This window comes from Lutra lutra, chromosome 6, assembly GCF_902655055.1.
Source record: "Lutra lutra chromosome 6, mLutLut1.2, whole genome shotgun sequence".
In the NCBI taxonomy this organism is placed as follows: Eukaryota; Metazoa; Chordata; class Mammalia; order Carnivora; family Mustelidae; genus Lutra; species Lutra lutra.
Window position 1 is genome coordinate 68,166,641 of NC_062283.1, and position 14,533 is coordinate 68,181,173.

Genomic DNA, 14,533 nt, shown 5'->3' on the forward strand with positions numbered 1-14,533 from the left:
ATTGAAACACGTTTGAAAAGCACGGGCAGTTTTTCCAAAGCTGCTACCAGTGTTCGAGGAACAAAGGAATCGACAGAACAGCAGGGTGTGGGGAGAGCCTGACAGAGCCTCGCAATATGGGGCACACCATCTGGCTCGGGGTGTAGAGTGGAAAGGAGCGGCACACTCTGAGGACAAAGCCAGGGGAACACAGAGACTTCCTCAGACTCCAGGGGATGCTAGGCCTTTTGAAAGCTGTAAAGCTAAAAAAAGAGGTGAAGATGGATGGTCTGAAACGAGGAAGAGCCATCCTGAATGGGCGACCCTGCCTGCTACAGAAGGGTAAGAAGGTACTCGAAGGCTTGTGGTAGCCCTAGGACCCAGGTCACCTACAAGGGCAGATCCGGCTCACCTGGATCCCATCTAGCAGCTTGCTCATGCACCAAAAGCTGTCAGCTTCAATGCTTCGAAGCATGTCCTGAGACAAATTGGTCACATCAAAGTTCTCCACATCTTCTTCTGTAAAACAAAAGGTGACGAAAGTCCAGAGGTCTTCTCTAAACAATAGGGAAAGACAGAGTCTAGTATCTTCAACGGGGTCTTTAAGCCCAAGGGAGAGCGAGGCTAACCTGATGCCCAGGAACAAGGGCCTGCCCTCCTCCCCTCCTGGTAAGGTGGGCAAGCATGTTCCAGGAAAGTTCTTGAGAACCTCATTACAGCATGGAACAGGCCACTTCTCACACCAGTCCCACTGGGTCCAACATACTTTTCTCTTCTGCATTTGTTCATTCAGTTTTAGAAAAAGGCATTTCAGGCCTCATGTTCAATGAGCTATACCCAGACCCTTGGAGATGGTCTGGAAAAATTCTTTGATTTCAGAAATTCAGTAAGCTCTCTGGCATACTCACACTTGTATATATAGCGAGAAAGCTGGGAACCAGATGGCCCCCGTGGTTCATTTAAAAGACCGAATCTCCATATTCTGACAAGGCAGACCTACTGTCTCACCACTCAGAAGTGAAGATGAGTGCATGACGGCAGATGGCCCAAACCTGTGGGGGCTTCTGGGATTTAATTTCACCAAGTTGGTAATCTTAAATGGGATTCCATAAAATATCAAAACGATAGGATACTCCAAAACAAGGGGGTTCCATGGGCGAATATGGTTGAGAAATGGTGTTTCACATATCTTCATCATGGAGATTCCCAAAGATCATAGCATACAGAAGGACGTGAGGAGTTATAACAAATTCTACATTAAGTAAATCGGTTTAACCTCTTGTAAAGAAGAGCATCTATTAGCTTCTCATGGAAAACCCACACTAACGGTAGTGAGAGGTAGTCTCTCTGGTCAGAGATCTAAGTGGGGACATCAAGAGTCTTCTAGCACCCTGAAGAAGGAAAAGGCCGTGGGAGGTTCCCTTCCTGCCACAGAAGTGGAAGTACTAAGAAAGGCTCTCTTGCCTGACACGATGGGCCACCTCAACCCACAGGCCCTGTGTGCCCGGCCAAGGCCACATGTGAAAATGCTCAGGCTTGAGTTCTATGACAAAAGCAGCTTTTCTCCTTAGACCCAGAGCCCTATTTTGAATACAGGACATTCACTGCAGTCCCTGGTGCTGCAGAGACACAGGCATCTTACAAAATGTATTCAAAATCTAGCCCTTTTCATTTACGAGAATTATTACTAAGACCTACGACTGAACCCCCTTGGGACAATGTGTAACAATTCTCGGATTTCATCCTGTATAAACAGCATTTTTTAATGGACATCAAGGGCTAGAAAAACCCTTCTGGGGAGGGTGGGCTGCTTTGTCAGAAAAGCTATAATGCTAGAAGCAACCTAAAAGTCTGATTCAAAGTGCGGCCACAGTTAATCCATGCCGAGTGCTAACAGTGGTGCCTAGCACATAGTAGGTACAATACAATTTCTTTTAGGTGAAGTTTATTTAGAATTTGTAATGACACAGGAAAGTCAGTTTTAAGGGAAAAGAGCAAGATACAAAATTATTTATGGTATACTCTCAACTACTGTACATACAATATTTATGCGTGCTTATATAAGCACAGAGGAAAGACAAAATACATCACAAGGCTTACAGTGTTTACTCCCTAGGTAGTAGGGATAAAAGATTTTTATTTTCTTTAAGCTTTACTAGACTTTTCAAAATTTCTAAAATAAGCATAATTTTTACAGTCAGGGAAAAAAAATGCACATTATTTTAGGAAAAAGGGGTTCACTACAATTGACTACACCTGCCTTTTATCACCAATAAGGATTTTGTAAACTAACACTAAGCTTGCAGAAACTAAGACTTCAGATAACATATAAAGGTCCACTAGAGAAATCACATTAAGAACAAAAACCTTCCAAGAAATATCTTTCCCCCCTAACTTCAACACTTACTGTGTGCCATGTACATACTATGAATTTAGATAAATACCGCTGAGCTCTAAGTCCCAGTTCAGAATCTTCCTTTTTCTCTTTGCTTCCATATTACATTTCTGAGATGCTCCCGTGGTGCTGTGTGTACCCAAGGTTCCTCGTTCCACACATGCCTCCACCACTTTACGTATCCACCCCACCCCAGGGATGGACTCCTGGGCACCTCCAACTCCCACTACCACAGACAAGCCTGACCCACAGGTTCCGCCAGCCCACTCTCCAGGGCCGGGCCAGCAGTGTGTGAAGACAGTGCCGTTTCCTTGAGTGACTGCGGCTGCTCCAACCCACTGTCCTAGGCAGCAGCCCCCTCTTTATGAGAGAAGAGGTTATAAGAAAACTGTGAAATCCACAAGAAAGGCTCCAGACAAAAACCCCTCCTGCTACTCCCACACACATTTCCCAAATGAACATCCAGCACTCTGTAAGAATTTGAGGAATCTTTTCCAACTTGGGCACTCTAGAATTCCGGAACACTGCAGTGGAAAAAAACAAAAAACAAAAAAACAAAAAACTGGTAAGGGTAACGAGGAAGAAAGAGCCTGGGTCCCCGAGAACGAGGACCAGCCCTGGCAGACTGTGGGTTTTTTGTCAGGCAGAACAGTATGGGGCTGAGTATAGACTCCGGGGCCAGACTCAGACCCTGGCTGTCACTCACTAGGTATAGGGCTTCGGGCAAAGGACTTTACTTTGGTGCTCAATGCCTCCTCTGCTAAGGTGGTAACATCCTACTGGTAAGTCAATACACAAAGGTGCTGACAACTGAACCTGGCACAAAAGCAGCATTGTCTAAATGTTAGCTAGTGTCATTGTCATTAAACAAGGAACAAATAATCTTCTATCTCTTTTTAAGCCCCTGTTATTTTGGATCTCTGTTATTTGCTGCCAAACCTAATCTAATCCCAACACGTACCTTAAAAAATAAGTAAATTTTCAAAGCTTTCCATCTCCACCAACTGGCGTAAAGGAGGAAAATCGAACAACGTGAAGTCTTAAGTCGGTAAGATGCCTCTCTCAGTAACTCTACCAATTCCAAACCTTGAGCTGTCCAGGGAGCAAAGGAACCAAGAAACAAGTTGCTGATTTGGGGGGCTCCTGTCTCCCCATGTGCTGCCCTGATGCCTGGCTTGCCCATCAGCCCTTGGCTTTCACAGACAGTGAGTTCAGCAGCCTTTCAGGGAGTGGGAGGACATTTAGTTCTAGTGTTCTGCCTGCTGGGAGGATAAAATTCACACATTCAGTCAAAAACTGTGAGCTGAGCGCACCGGCAAAAAGCAGCCGAGAAAGGGAGGCCCAAATGCTCTCTGAGGAGCTCCATTCAGCATAAACAGTCTGTTCAGAAGGATCATTAAACATTCCACTTGAGAAAATTCAACATATAATTGAAGCTGGAATGGGAAACAGTGCCAGCAAGGCAGTCTCGAATGATGGCAGCGTCTTTGGTTGTCATTACAGAGCAAGCAACAGCCAGGACCCAGGCTGGAGGCAATGAGATTTTAAGGATATTTTATGGCTATTTTAAAAGGCAAAGCATCCAAAAAGAGGAAGCCCAAAAGCCCTTTATAAGAATCAAATTGCCCACTCCGGGCTTGATGAGAACATGCCCATTTATTAGTGGATATAATGTACTTGAGTGGTGACTTCAGTCGAGTTTATTTTTCTGAGAACTCCACGTCCTGGGCCTGAAATCAGCCTTGTATATGCCTCAAGTACTCCCCGACAGCTCTGGGAAGAACTGGTTGTGCTTAAACTGACAAGAGTAACTTGTCTCTTCGCTGCTCTAGGCACTTCCCAGGAACCATCTGTGATTGCGGGGCAATTTCTAGATTTTGTGATCTGCTGGGTCAGAATGATTCAGCCCGACTGGCAGACAGGAGAAGGTTCGAGGCATCAGACTGCAGCCTGTTTCCCCAAGCCTCTGGTTTACCTGATTCCTGTCTTTATGTTTTTAAGACTAGACACATAAGAATATCTTATGTAATGTTTTCGGGACATAAAAGTAAACTGATGAAAGGAAAAAAATGAAATCAGGGCCATACATCTAAAGAACCTCATAAAATAAGAACTTATATATCTCATCCAGGAAAACGCCACTTTAAGGAAAGTGTCAAGGAATTTATCTGTTCACCTGTATGTAATCATTTTTAAGTGCTATATAAACGTATTATTGGGGAGCCTGGGTGGCTCAGTCAGTTAAGCGTCTGTCTGCCTTTGGCTCGGGCTGGGTCCTGGGGTCCTGGGATCGAGCCCCACATCGGGTTCCCTGCTCAGTGGGGAGTCTGCTTCTCCTTCTGCCTCTGCTCCTCCCCATGGCTTGTGATTTCTCTCCCTAATAGATAAATTGGGCACTGTTGATCTAGCATTTTCAGGTAAGTATATGATGGCAGCAGTGGGATGAGGATGCCACCGAAAACCGTAGTACGGAGAGGGTGTAAGGGCTCCCGGCTAATCCGTGGAAGGTCAAACTACCTGAAAGAGAAGGAAGAATGAAGAGAGTTGGTGTCCTCCAAGGAGAAGGTCAGGGGAAAGACTTCTGAGGCTCCTACAGAGCAGACACGTGCAGGGAGGCGGTTCTGTTTCATGAGGACCGTGTTACAGACCGTGAAAGAGGAAGCATGCTGTCTCAATGCTGACCAGGGAGCCCTTCCTGACACCGTGCCTATCAGTCAGTGAGGTGACTACAAGGTAAGGACTGACTCAGAACAATACATGACCCCTGGTAGGGTAGCAGCCTCAGTATACGTGTGTCATGATACCCTGGTTAAAATTATTCTTAAAAACCAACATATTGCCACATTTTCTCCATTTTCCTCAGGTTCCTGTATTACTCTTACTTTTATTTAGCAAACATTCACGACTGCGGGTTAACTCAGCCCCTGGGCACATGTTGTTGGACCCCATATTGTATAAAACCAGACCACAGGAGTATTCAGGTTAAAGGGGCAAAAGAAGGGCCAAGGCCAGCACACACTTCCCCTTCTAGGACCTGCCTAGACACCACACAGAGAGATAGGTGGCGTGGCACCAAGACACCATGGATGTGAACAGGCTCTAGGGAGTCCAGGGCCCCCACTGTCAGCTGCTCAGAGGCTTTTCATTGAGGCTTAAACGTCTTGCATATGTTAGCTCTCACAACTTGTCCTCGGTTACAGTTTCTCCCTTATTCTGGGTCAGATGCCAGAGAGACAGAGCCAGCAGGCAGGCACGCACATGCCGCTCAGCTCACTGCCAGGGAGAGAACAGGCGAGGTCTGAAAGTCCCACAGACGATAAGCCACAACTAGCCCTTGGAGAACTTCCCTCCTACGAGACAGGACATCCAGCCCTGGACATCCCAGCAAAGTGGTTCAGCTCAACCCTCTGGTGGGGCTGTCCCCAAGAGATGTGTGTCGCTGGGAAGAGCCTCCCACTGGCACTTGCAAGATTACTTACTTTATCTATGAAGATGAGGCCAGGAAGCATCTTGAGGAAAGCATCTAAATAAGGGGAGTACTAACAACTTCCGCAACAACCACGCTCCCCAATTCCCTCCAAACCAACAGCATTATGACAGAAAATGGAATATCGTTACTACATGATTTAATTTATAGAAAGTTTAGAAACAGGCAAAACTAAGTGGGATGTTAGATGTCAGTGAAGTAGTCACCTCTGAGGGAGTAGGGACCAGAAGGGAACACGGCGGTTGGGGGCAGGGGGGAGGACTTTGGCAGTGCTGGAAATGTTCCATGTCTTGATACAGGTGCTGGCTATTTACAGGAAATATATCGAGCTGTGCGTGTATGAGATATGTGCTTTTTATTTATTTTTTTTAAGATTTTATTTATTTGACACAGAGAGAGAGAGCACAAAGAGAGAGAGCAGCAGGCAAGGAGAGGGAGAGGCAGGCTCCCCACTGGGCAAGGAGCCCAATGTGGGACTTGATCCCAGGACCCTGAGATCATGACCTGCACTGAAGGCAGATGCGTAACTGACTGAGCCATCCAGGTGCCCTGAGATATGTGCTTTTTATTTTTATTTTTTTAAGATTTTATTTATTTATTCGACAGAGAGAGAGAGATCACAAGTAGGCAGAGAGGCAGGCAGAGAGAGAGAGGAGGAAGCAGGCTCCCCACCGAGCAGGGAGCCCGATGTGGGGCTCGATCCCAGGACTCTGAGATCATGACCTGAGCCGAAGGCAGCGGCTTAATCCACTGAGCCACCCAGGCGCCCCAGATATGTGCTTTTTAAAAAGTATATTATTCTTCAATATAAAGTTTATATTTTAAAAAGCAAACAAAGAATGTCCTTTAAGCCCATAATGAAAACCCATCATTACTACAGAGGTCTGTCCAGTTTCATCCTTGGCCTCCATACCTCACGAGAAAGGGAGGAACAGGATGGGCAGGGTGGGTATCACACACAGAGTAGGAGATGAGGAAGAGAAGGAAGCTTCCTGGGAACGGAGAACACGGGCTGGAGTACAACCCCAAGAGCCAGGGACCAAGACATGGTGGCAGAGTCCATGATCCCTGAGTATGGGGGGGCAGTTTTTACCAACAATTCCTTTTCTCTGAAAATCTGAGTACTATCAAAAAGTAACTGCATGTCTTACCCCTCACCTCCTTCAGGACTTAGCACCAATGTCATCTCCTCAGTGTGACCCTGGCTCACTGCCCTGTTTGAAACCTGTTCCTGTCGCCACTCTTGCCAACAGGGCATCACCGCTGCTTCATTTTTCCCCATAGCACTCGTCACAATCTGGAAAATCTACCTGTGATTTTATTCATTATCTGTTTCTGCTCATCAGAAGTCAGGTTCTATGAAGGGATTTCTTTTTATGTATAATTTACATACAGTAGACTACACATAAGTGCACAGCCCCCTTTTATTTTTTGGAAGAGAGAGGGATCACATGTGTAAGCAGGGTGGGGGAAAGGGGCAGAAGGAAAGAGAGAATCTCAAGGAGACTCCATGCATAGCACAGAGCCCGATGTGACCCTGAGATCATGACCTGAGTGGAAATCAAGAGTCAGACACTTAACCAACTAAGCCACTCAGGTGCCCCCACAGTCTGTTCTGACCCATATATACATCTGTGTAAGAGACACCGCAGTCCAAGTAGAGAACATTTCCAGCACCCCAGAAATTTTCTCATGCCCCTTCCCAGTCTCCAGCCAGTCAACCATTGCTTTGATTTCTATTGTCATGGATTATTTTTGAACTCCATTTAAAAAAAAATGGAATCACACAGGGATGCCTGGGTGGCTCAGTTGGTCGGATGTCTGACTTTGACTCGGGTCATGATCCCAGGGTATTGGGATCAAGTCCCACATTGGGCTCCTTGCTCAGTGGGGAGTCTGCTTCTCCTTCTGCCTGATGCTCCTCCGCTTTGTGCTTATTCTCTCTCTCTCTCTGACAAACAAGTAAATAAAATAAAAACTTTGGGCACCTGGGTGGCTCAGTGGGTTAAGCCGCTGCCTTCGGCTCAGGTCATGATCTCAGGGTCCTGGGATCGAGGCCCGCATCGGGCTCTCTGCTCAGCAGGGAGCCTGCTTCCCTCTCTCTCTCTCTGCCTGCCTCTCTGTCTACTTGTGATCTCTCTCTGTCAAATAAATAAATAAAATCTTAAAAAAAATAAAAATAAAAATAAAATAAAATAAAAACTTTAAAAAAAATGGAATCACACAATGTATACTTTTTTGGCATCTGACTTCTTTTGTTCAACACAGTGATTTTGGGATAGTTTCTTCCACACTGTGTTTATTGATAGTTCTTTTTTTTTTAAGATTTTATTTATTTATTTGACAGAGAGAGATCACAAGTAGGGAGAGAGGCAGGCAGAGAGAGGAGGAAAGCAGGCTCCCTGCTGAGCAGAGAGCCTGATGCGGGGCTCTATCCCAGGACCCTGGGATCATGATCTGAGCCGAAGACAGAGGCTTTAACCCACTGAGCCACCCAGGCGCCCCGATAGTTCATTCTTTTTACTGCTGAGTACGAATCCATTGAAATTCTCCTGTTCCAGATTATTTGGGTTGGTTCCAATTTTTGTCTATACGAAAAAAGTTGCAGTCTTTAGGAAACTGTACAGTCTTTTGGAAATTGTAAGCTTTCATTGAATAAACTCCTAGAAGTAAAAGCCACTGATTTTGTCTACTTGATTTACTTATGGTCATATCCCCAGTGCCCAGTATAGATGCTCAATGAATATTTGCTATCCATCTCTTAGAAGAGAGAAAACTTCTGGCTAACTCAGCAAAGCATCGAAATATTGTAATTCACTGCCCTCTGGTGGCCAGCCCCAGCAAAGCCATACTAATCCCTGAAAGTCTTAGAAAGTTACAATGACATTTTCATTCTGTCATTCATCTAGACATGTATGGAACGCGTGTTTTGGACATCAGACTAAAAGCACTGGGAATATAAGATATTTAAAATAGTCTCTGGTGTCAGAGAATCCTAAAATCTGGTGGCAGAGAGCAGGAAGACAACACAAACGATAACCAGTGTGGTAAAGGGCTACAAAAGAAACGTACAGTGTTATGGAAGGAGCACTGCTGGGGTGATGCAGGCAAGGCGAGGGTGAGGGCAGGCTTCCTTTTGTAAAGGATACAAGAGGATTCTCCCAGGGGAGAAGAAGGGAACGGTGCAGGACAGGCTTTAGATTATACGTGTCAATTTGGAACGGCTGAGTTTAAGGGGTGGGAAGGGAGCAGATCCCACAGGGCCTTGCGTGAGCTAGCTAACCTGGCTGCTTGAATCTGTACATGACAGGGTGTTACCAAAGGGCTTACGCAGAGGAGCTGCATGGACAAGTTTGTGTTTGAACGGTGTATAAGGCAGAAAACCGGAGCAGGGAAAACACGCTTGGTCATTTCAGCATCCAGGCCTGACCTAGGGCAGTCACAGGAGAATGGAGAGGGAAGCAGACTCGGGAAATACTGAGAACTTAAAATCATCATAGCTTTGTGACTCATTGGATATAGGTTGAAACTCATGCCCAGTTCTTACCATTTCTGACTCAGGATTCAGGAAATGTTGCCTACTAAGAGAAAAGCATGGCCGGATGTGGGGAGAAAAGGAGTTGGTGAAACATGGAGGCTGAGGAGCCTCAGGGTAGCAGAAATTACAGGCTGTCCACAGATAATTATTCCCCTCTATTTCTTGGTGAAGGGTACTGGCCACCCCGGTTTCCAGCCTCATCTGCAGCTAGCTATGGCCATATGACTCAATGCAGACAGACAGAAGAGATCCAAACCCAAGCACCATATACAACCTTGGGAAGTGTCCTTAAATGGAAGGAGTATGCCTTTCTTCCTTTCTTCCTCCATACTAGATGGAATACAGACGTGATGGCTGGAGCACAAGCAGCTATCCTGGATTGCAAGAAGGAAACCAGAGGCTGAATGAAAATGGTAGAACAACAAGACAGAAGAGCCTGGGTCCCTGATATCTTAGGGCAACATACAAGCCCTGGACTACTGACCTCTCACCTTTCGATGTGAGAGAAATAAGCTTTTCTATCTTCTTAAGATACTATAATTTGGGGTTCCTGGTCACACGTAGCCATGCTAGCCCTAACTGATCATTTACAACATATCCAAGTGGAAATGTCACGCAGGGAACTGGACTCATAAATCAGAGGTCTGGGAAAGACCCTTCTGGGGGCTCCATGGCTATGATGCTTCTGAAAACATATGCTTCAAGTAAAACTTGAAATGGAAATCCCACTATACCGCTTCCTACAGAAGAGAGAAGGGAAAGTGATTTAATACTGTTTCATTTTTTACTGACAGAAACCAGCAGACACCACTCTGTTTTTGAAAACAAGATCACGAACTCTGCTCTTCTGCAGGATTGCTTCATATGTATCCCTTGAAGAGTTGCCATTTAGCCATTTATTTTGATGATGGCCACACTATCGGTTATACTGGAACACTATGTTCATAGCTAGATTGGTAATACCATCTGAGCCCAAAAGTTCTCATAGATGAGAGTTGTCTGGAGGTCCTCTGCAGGCCTGGGAGTCACAAGCCCAAGAAAGTGTCTCCTTTAGCACCATCACCCTGGGCCCAGGATGACCACACCGCTGCCTTATCTGTAGGGGACCCACCTCCCCATCGGCAGCTGGCTTCAGCAGATAAAGAAGCTGCCTGGGGGCCAGGCTAGCAAGAGACAACTTCTCTGTCAACTCAGAGGGAGTCACTTTCACAACAAACAGGACACACCACAAAATAAGGTCAGGCGCTAATTTACAGAAGTGACAGTGGTGGGACCAAGCAGATCGGGGAGGAGATACAGGAGAAGCTCTGATAGAGCAGATCCTCCACGCTACAGTTCAGGGAGATGGAGCAGTGGGGGAAGGCTACCGGGTGGGACCTGCCCAGGATGACAGGGCAACAGTCTGGCTTATCCCACAGGCAAAAGATACCTGAGGTCCCCTGCTTAGAGAGTGTCACAGCAAGAGCCTTTACAACAGCTCCTTATTAGGACATGACACCATTAGAGAAGGGAAGAAAAGCAACATTGTTACCCAGACAGGAGAATTAGTCTACTTTTATTTTTTTAACATAAGCTCTATGCCCAACATGGGGTTTGAACTCATGACCCTGAGATCAGGAGTCACACACTCTACTGACTGAGTCAGCTAGGTGCCCCAAGAATTTTTCTTGAAGGCAACAAACAATGTTGCATCTCTGTTCAAGAAAGATCTTGAGGCTGAAGAGAAGTCTGAATGCCTTACTTCTTTAAAACTTAATTTATATACCTCAACTAATGAATACATACATAAAATGTGGTATATCCATGCAATGGAATATGACCATCAAAAGGAAGGAAGTACTGGCAGAGACTACAACATGAATGAATCTCAAAAATGTGGTAAGTGGAAGAAGCCAGGCACAAAACACCACATACTATAAGATTCCATTTATATGAAATGTCCAGAAAAGGCAAACCCATAGAGACAAAGTAGATTAGCAATTGCTTATAGAGGTAGAGGGAATGGGAAGCTTGGGGCTGATGACTAAAGGATTCAGGGTTTCTTTGGGGGGGGGTGATTAAAAGTGTTCTAAATTGATTGTGGTGATGCTTTCACAACTCTATATACTAAAAACTACTCAACTATACATTTTAGTGGGTGAATTATACGGTATATGAATTACATCTCAATAAAGATGCTACAATTTTAAAAAGCCCACAAAACTTAACTTGTAAGTTTATTGTAACTCCAATAAAAATTCTAAAAGGTTCCTACTTCCTGAATTTGGCAAGTTGATTCTAAAGTTCATGTGGTGGGCAGAAGACATAAACAGACATTTCTCCAAAGAAGACATACAGGTGGCCAACAGACACATGAAAAAGGCACTCAACATCACGCACCACCAGGAAAATGCAAATCAAAACCACAATGAGATATCACCTCACACCTGTCAGAATGGCTAAAACCAACAACACAAGAAACAACAGGTGTTGGTGAGGATGTGGAGAGAAAGGAACCCTCTTGCACTGCTGGTGGGAATGCAAATTGGGGCAGCCACCATGGAAAACAGTATGGAGGTTCCTTGAAAAATTAAAAATAGAACTCCCCAGTGATCCAGGAATAACACTACTGGATATTTACCCAAAGAATACAAAAACAGAAATTAAAAAGCATACATACACCCCTATGTTTATAGCAGCATTACTTACAATAGCCAAGATATGAAAGCAACCCAAGTGTCCACCAATAGATGAATGGATAAAGAAGATGTTGTGTATGTATATACACGAAGGAATATTACTCAGCCATAAGAAGGAATGAAATCTTGCCATTTACAATGACAAGGATGGAGCTAGAGAGTATTATGCTAAGCGAAATCAGTCAGTCAGAGAAAGACTGATACCATATGATTTTGTTCATGTGGAATTTAAGAACAAACGAAACAAACAAGCAAAGAGAGAAAGGGGGCAGACCAAGAAACAGACTCTTAACTGTAGAGAACAAACTGATGGTGATCAGAGGGGACGGGGTTGGGGGGGCAGGGGGGTGGGGGGGGGGAGATGGATGAAACAGGTGATGGAGATTGAGCAGGGCACCTGTGATGAGCACCAGGTGATGTGTGGAAGTAAATCATTGTATTGTGCACCTGAAACTAATATTAAATATAATTATAAATTTAATTATAAATTTAATAAATTTATATAAATTTAAAATAAAATTAAAAAAAAGAAAAAGGTAGATACATGAAGTTCATATGAAAGAAGAGCCATGACAAGTTTTTAAAAAGGATGATGAAAGGGCCCTGGAATAATGACAAAAACACACTATAAATCTCAAAACCCCAAGCTGTGTACTGCTTGCATAGAAATGGAGATAGATGGAACAGAATAAAGAAGTAGAGCTGTGTAAATAAAGGAATTAGTATTATATTATGAAGAGGCCTGTCAGAGCAGCAAAGAAAGGATGATTATTTATAAACTGTGCTGAAATAATGAACCACTGGGTTGCACAGGAACTTTAATCTCAACTCTCACCACCCGGGAAAGCAAATTAATAATGAAATTTTAAAAGCTAAATGTAAAAACAAGCCCACAAGAGAAGAGAAGAAAACACAGGAGCACATTTTCATAATACTGGGGTGGGGAAGGAAAGACTTTTTTTTTTTTTTAAAGATTTTATTTATTTGACAGAGACCACAATTAGGAAGAGAGGAAGGGAAGCAGGCTTCCTGCTGATCAGAGAGCCCAACTCTGGGCTTGATCCCAGGACCCTGGGATCATGACCTGAGCCGAAGGCAGAGGCTTTAACCCACTGAGCCACCCAGGCACCCCAAGGAAAAACTTTTTTTTTTTTTTTTTTTTTTAAGATTTTATTTATTTGTCAGAGAGAGAGGAGAGCGAGCGAGCACAGGCAGACAGAATCGCAGGCAGAGGCAGAGGGAGAAGCCCTCCCGCCAAGCAAGGAGCCCGATGTGGGACTCGATCCCAGGACGCTGGGATCATGACCTGAGCCGAAGGCAGCTGCTTAACCAACTGAGCCACCCAGGCGTCCCGAAAAACTTTCTAAGCAAGATACTGAATCTCAAAACCGACAGTTTTCGAGCGCTGGTTTACTAGTCATTTGCCAGCCCCTCCACTAAAGGGCAGGGCCGTGCTTGTTGGCTTGGTCTCTCTCCCGGGGCCCATAACAGGAGCTCATGAACACCTGCCGAATGGGCAGATTTGATTACATAAAAATTAGGAAATTCTACATAAGGAGACACAATAAACAAAGTTAAAAGACAAGTGATGGTCCTGGAGAAAAATAATTATTAGGTTGAGCCATATAAAATTCCCATTTTGGGGGAGTAGGGGTAAAAACGGCTGAATTTTAGCAATATCATGTGGTGGGACCTAGTATTTTTCACACATACCAGATAAAGGATGACTATATCTAATTTACAAAAGGTTCTTACAAAACAACAAGACCAGCAATCCAACAGGGAAAAATGGTAAAGAATTTGAACAAACAGATTGCAAAGAAACAAATGCTACTGTGTACCCCTCACTGGAGAGCAAGTGGAACAAAAACTAAAACACAGACCACGGGTAATTTGCCAGACTGGTGAAACAGAATTAGATTTAGGTATCTAGTTTTGCTAAGGATGTGAAGAACAGTGCACCCACACATTAGTGGTCAGAGTACAAACTTCTCTGGAATGTGATTTAGTAGTACTGTTTGGCATGCTTTTAGGAAGGACTACCAGTTTCACTTCTGGGACTCTCTTTCAGAGAAACATGTATATATATATATTTTTTAAGATTTTATTTGTCTGAGAGAGAGAAAGAACACAAGCAGAGGGAGCCTCAGGCAGAGGGAGAAGCAGGATCCTTGCTGAGCAGGGAGCCCAATGCGGGACTCAATCCCAGGACCCTGGGACCATGACCGGAGCCAAAAACAGACACTTCACTGACTGAGCCACCCAGGGCCCCGTTCTGATTTTTTTAATGAGCATGTACTTCTACCACATTTTTTTTTTTTAAAGGCAAAGCACAGTAAGAAATGTACTGCCCTCTTTGGGGGACGGAATGGAGCAGAGGGAGCCATTAGAAGAATGGGAATTAAGTCAAAATACCACTAAATCATATAAAGAGGATATGTATTAAGGTCAAAAGA

The 14,533-nt window shown here is 44.5% G+C and overlaps 1 protein-coding gene across 2 annotated transcripts in view; it reads right to left on the minus strand.

Annotated features, from left to right (window-relative positions):
- Window positions 1-14,533, minus strand: part of TBC1D22B (TBC1 domain family member 22B) — a 77,844-nt gene that overhangs the window by 24,090 nt on the left and 39,221 nt on the right. For both annotated transcript variants that reach the window (XM_047734386.1, XM_047734385.1), the window contains one exon: window positions 392-498. In XM_047734386.1, the coding sequence (XP_047590342.1) occupies window positions 392-498 (107 nt within the window). The remainder of the gene's footprint in view (window positions 1-391; window positions 499-14,533) is intronic.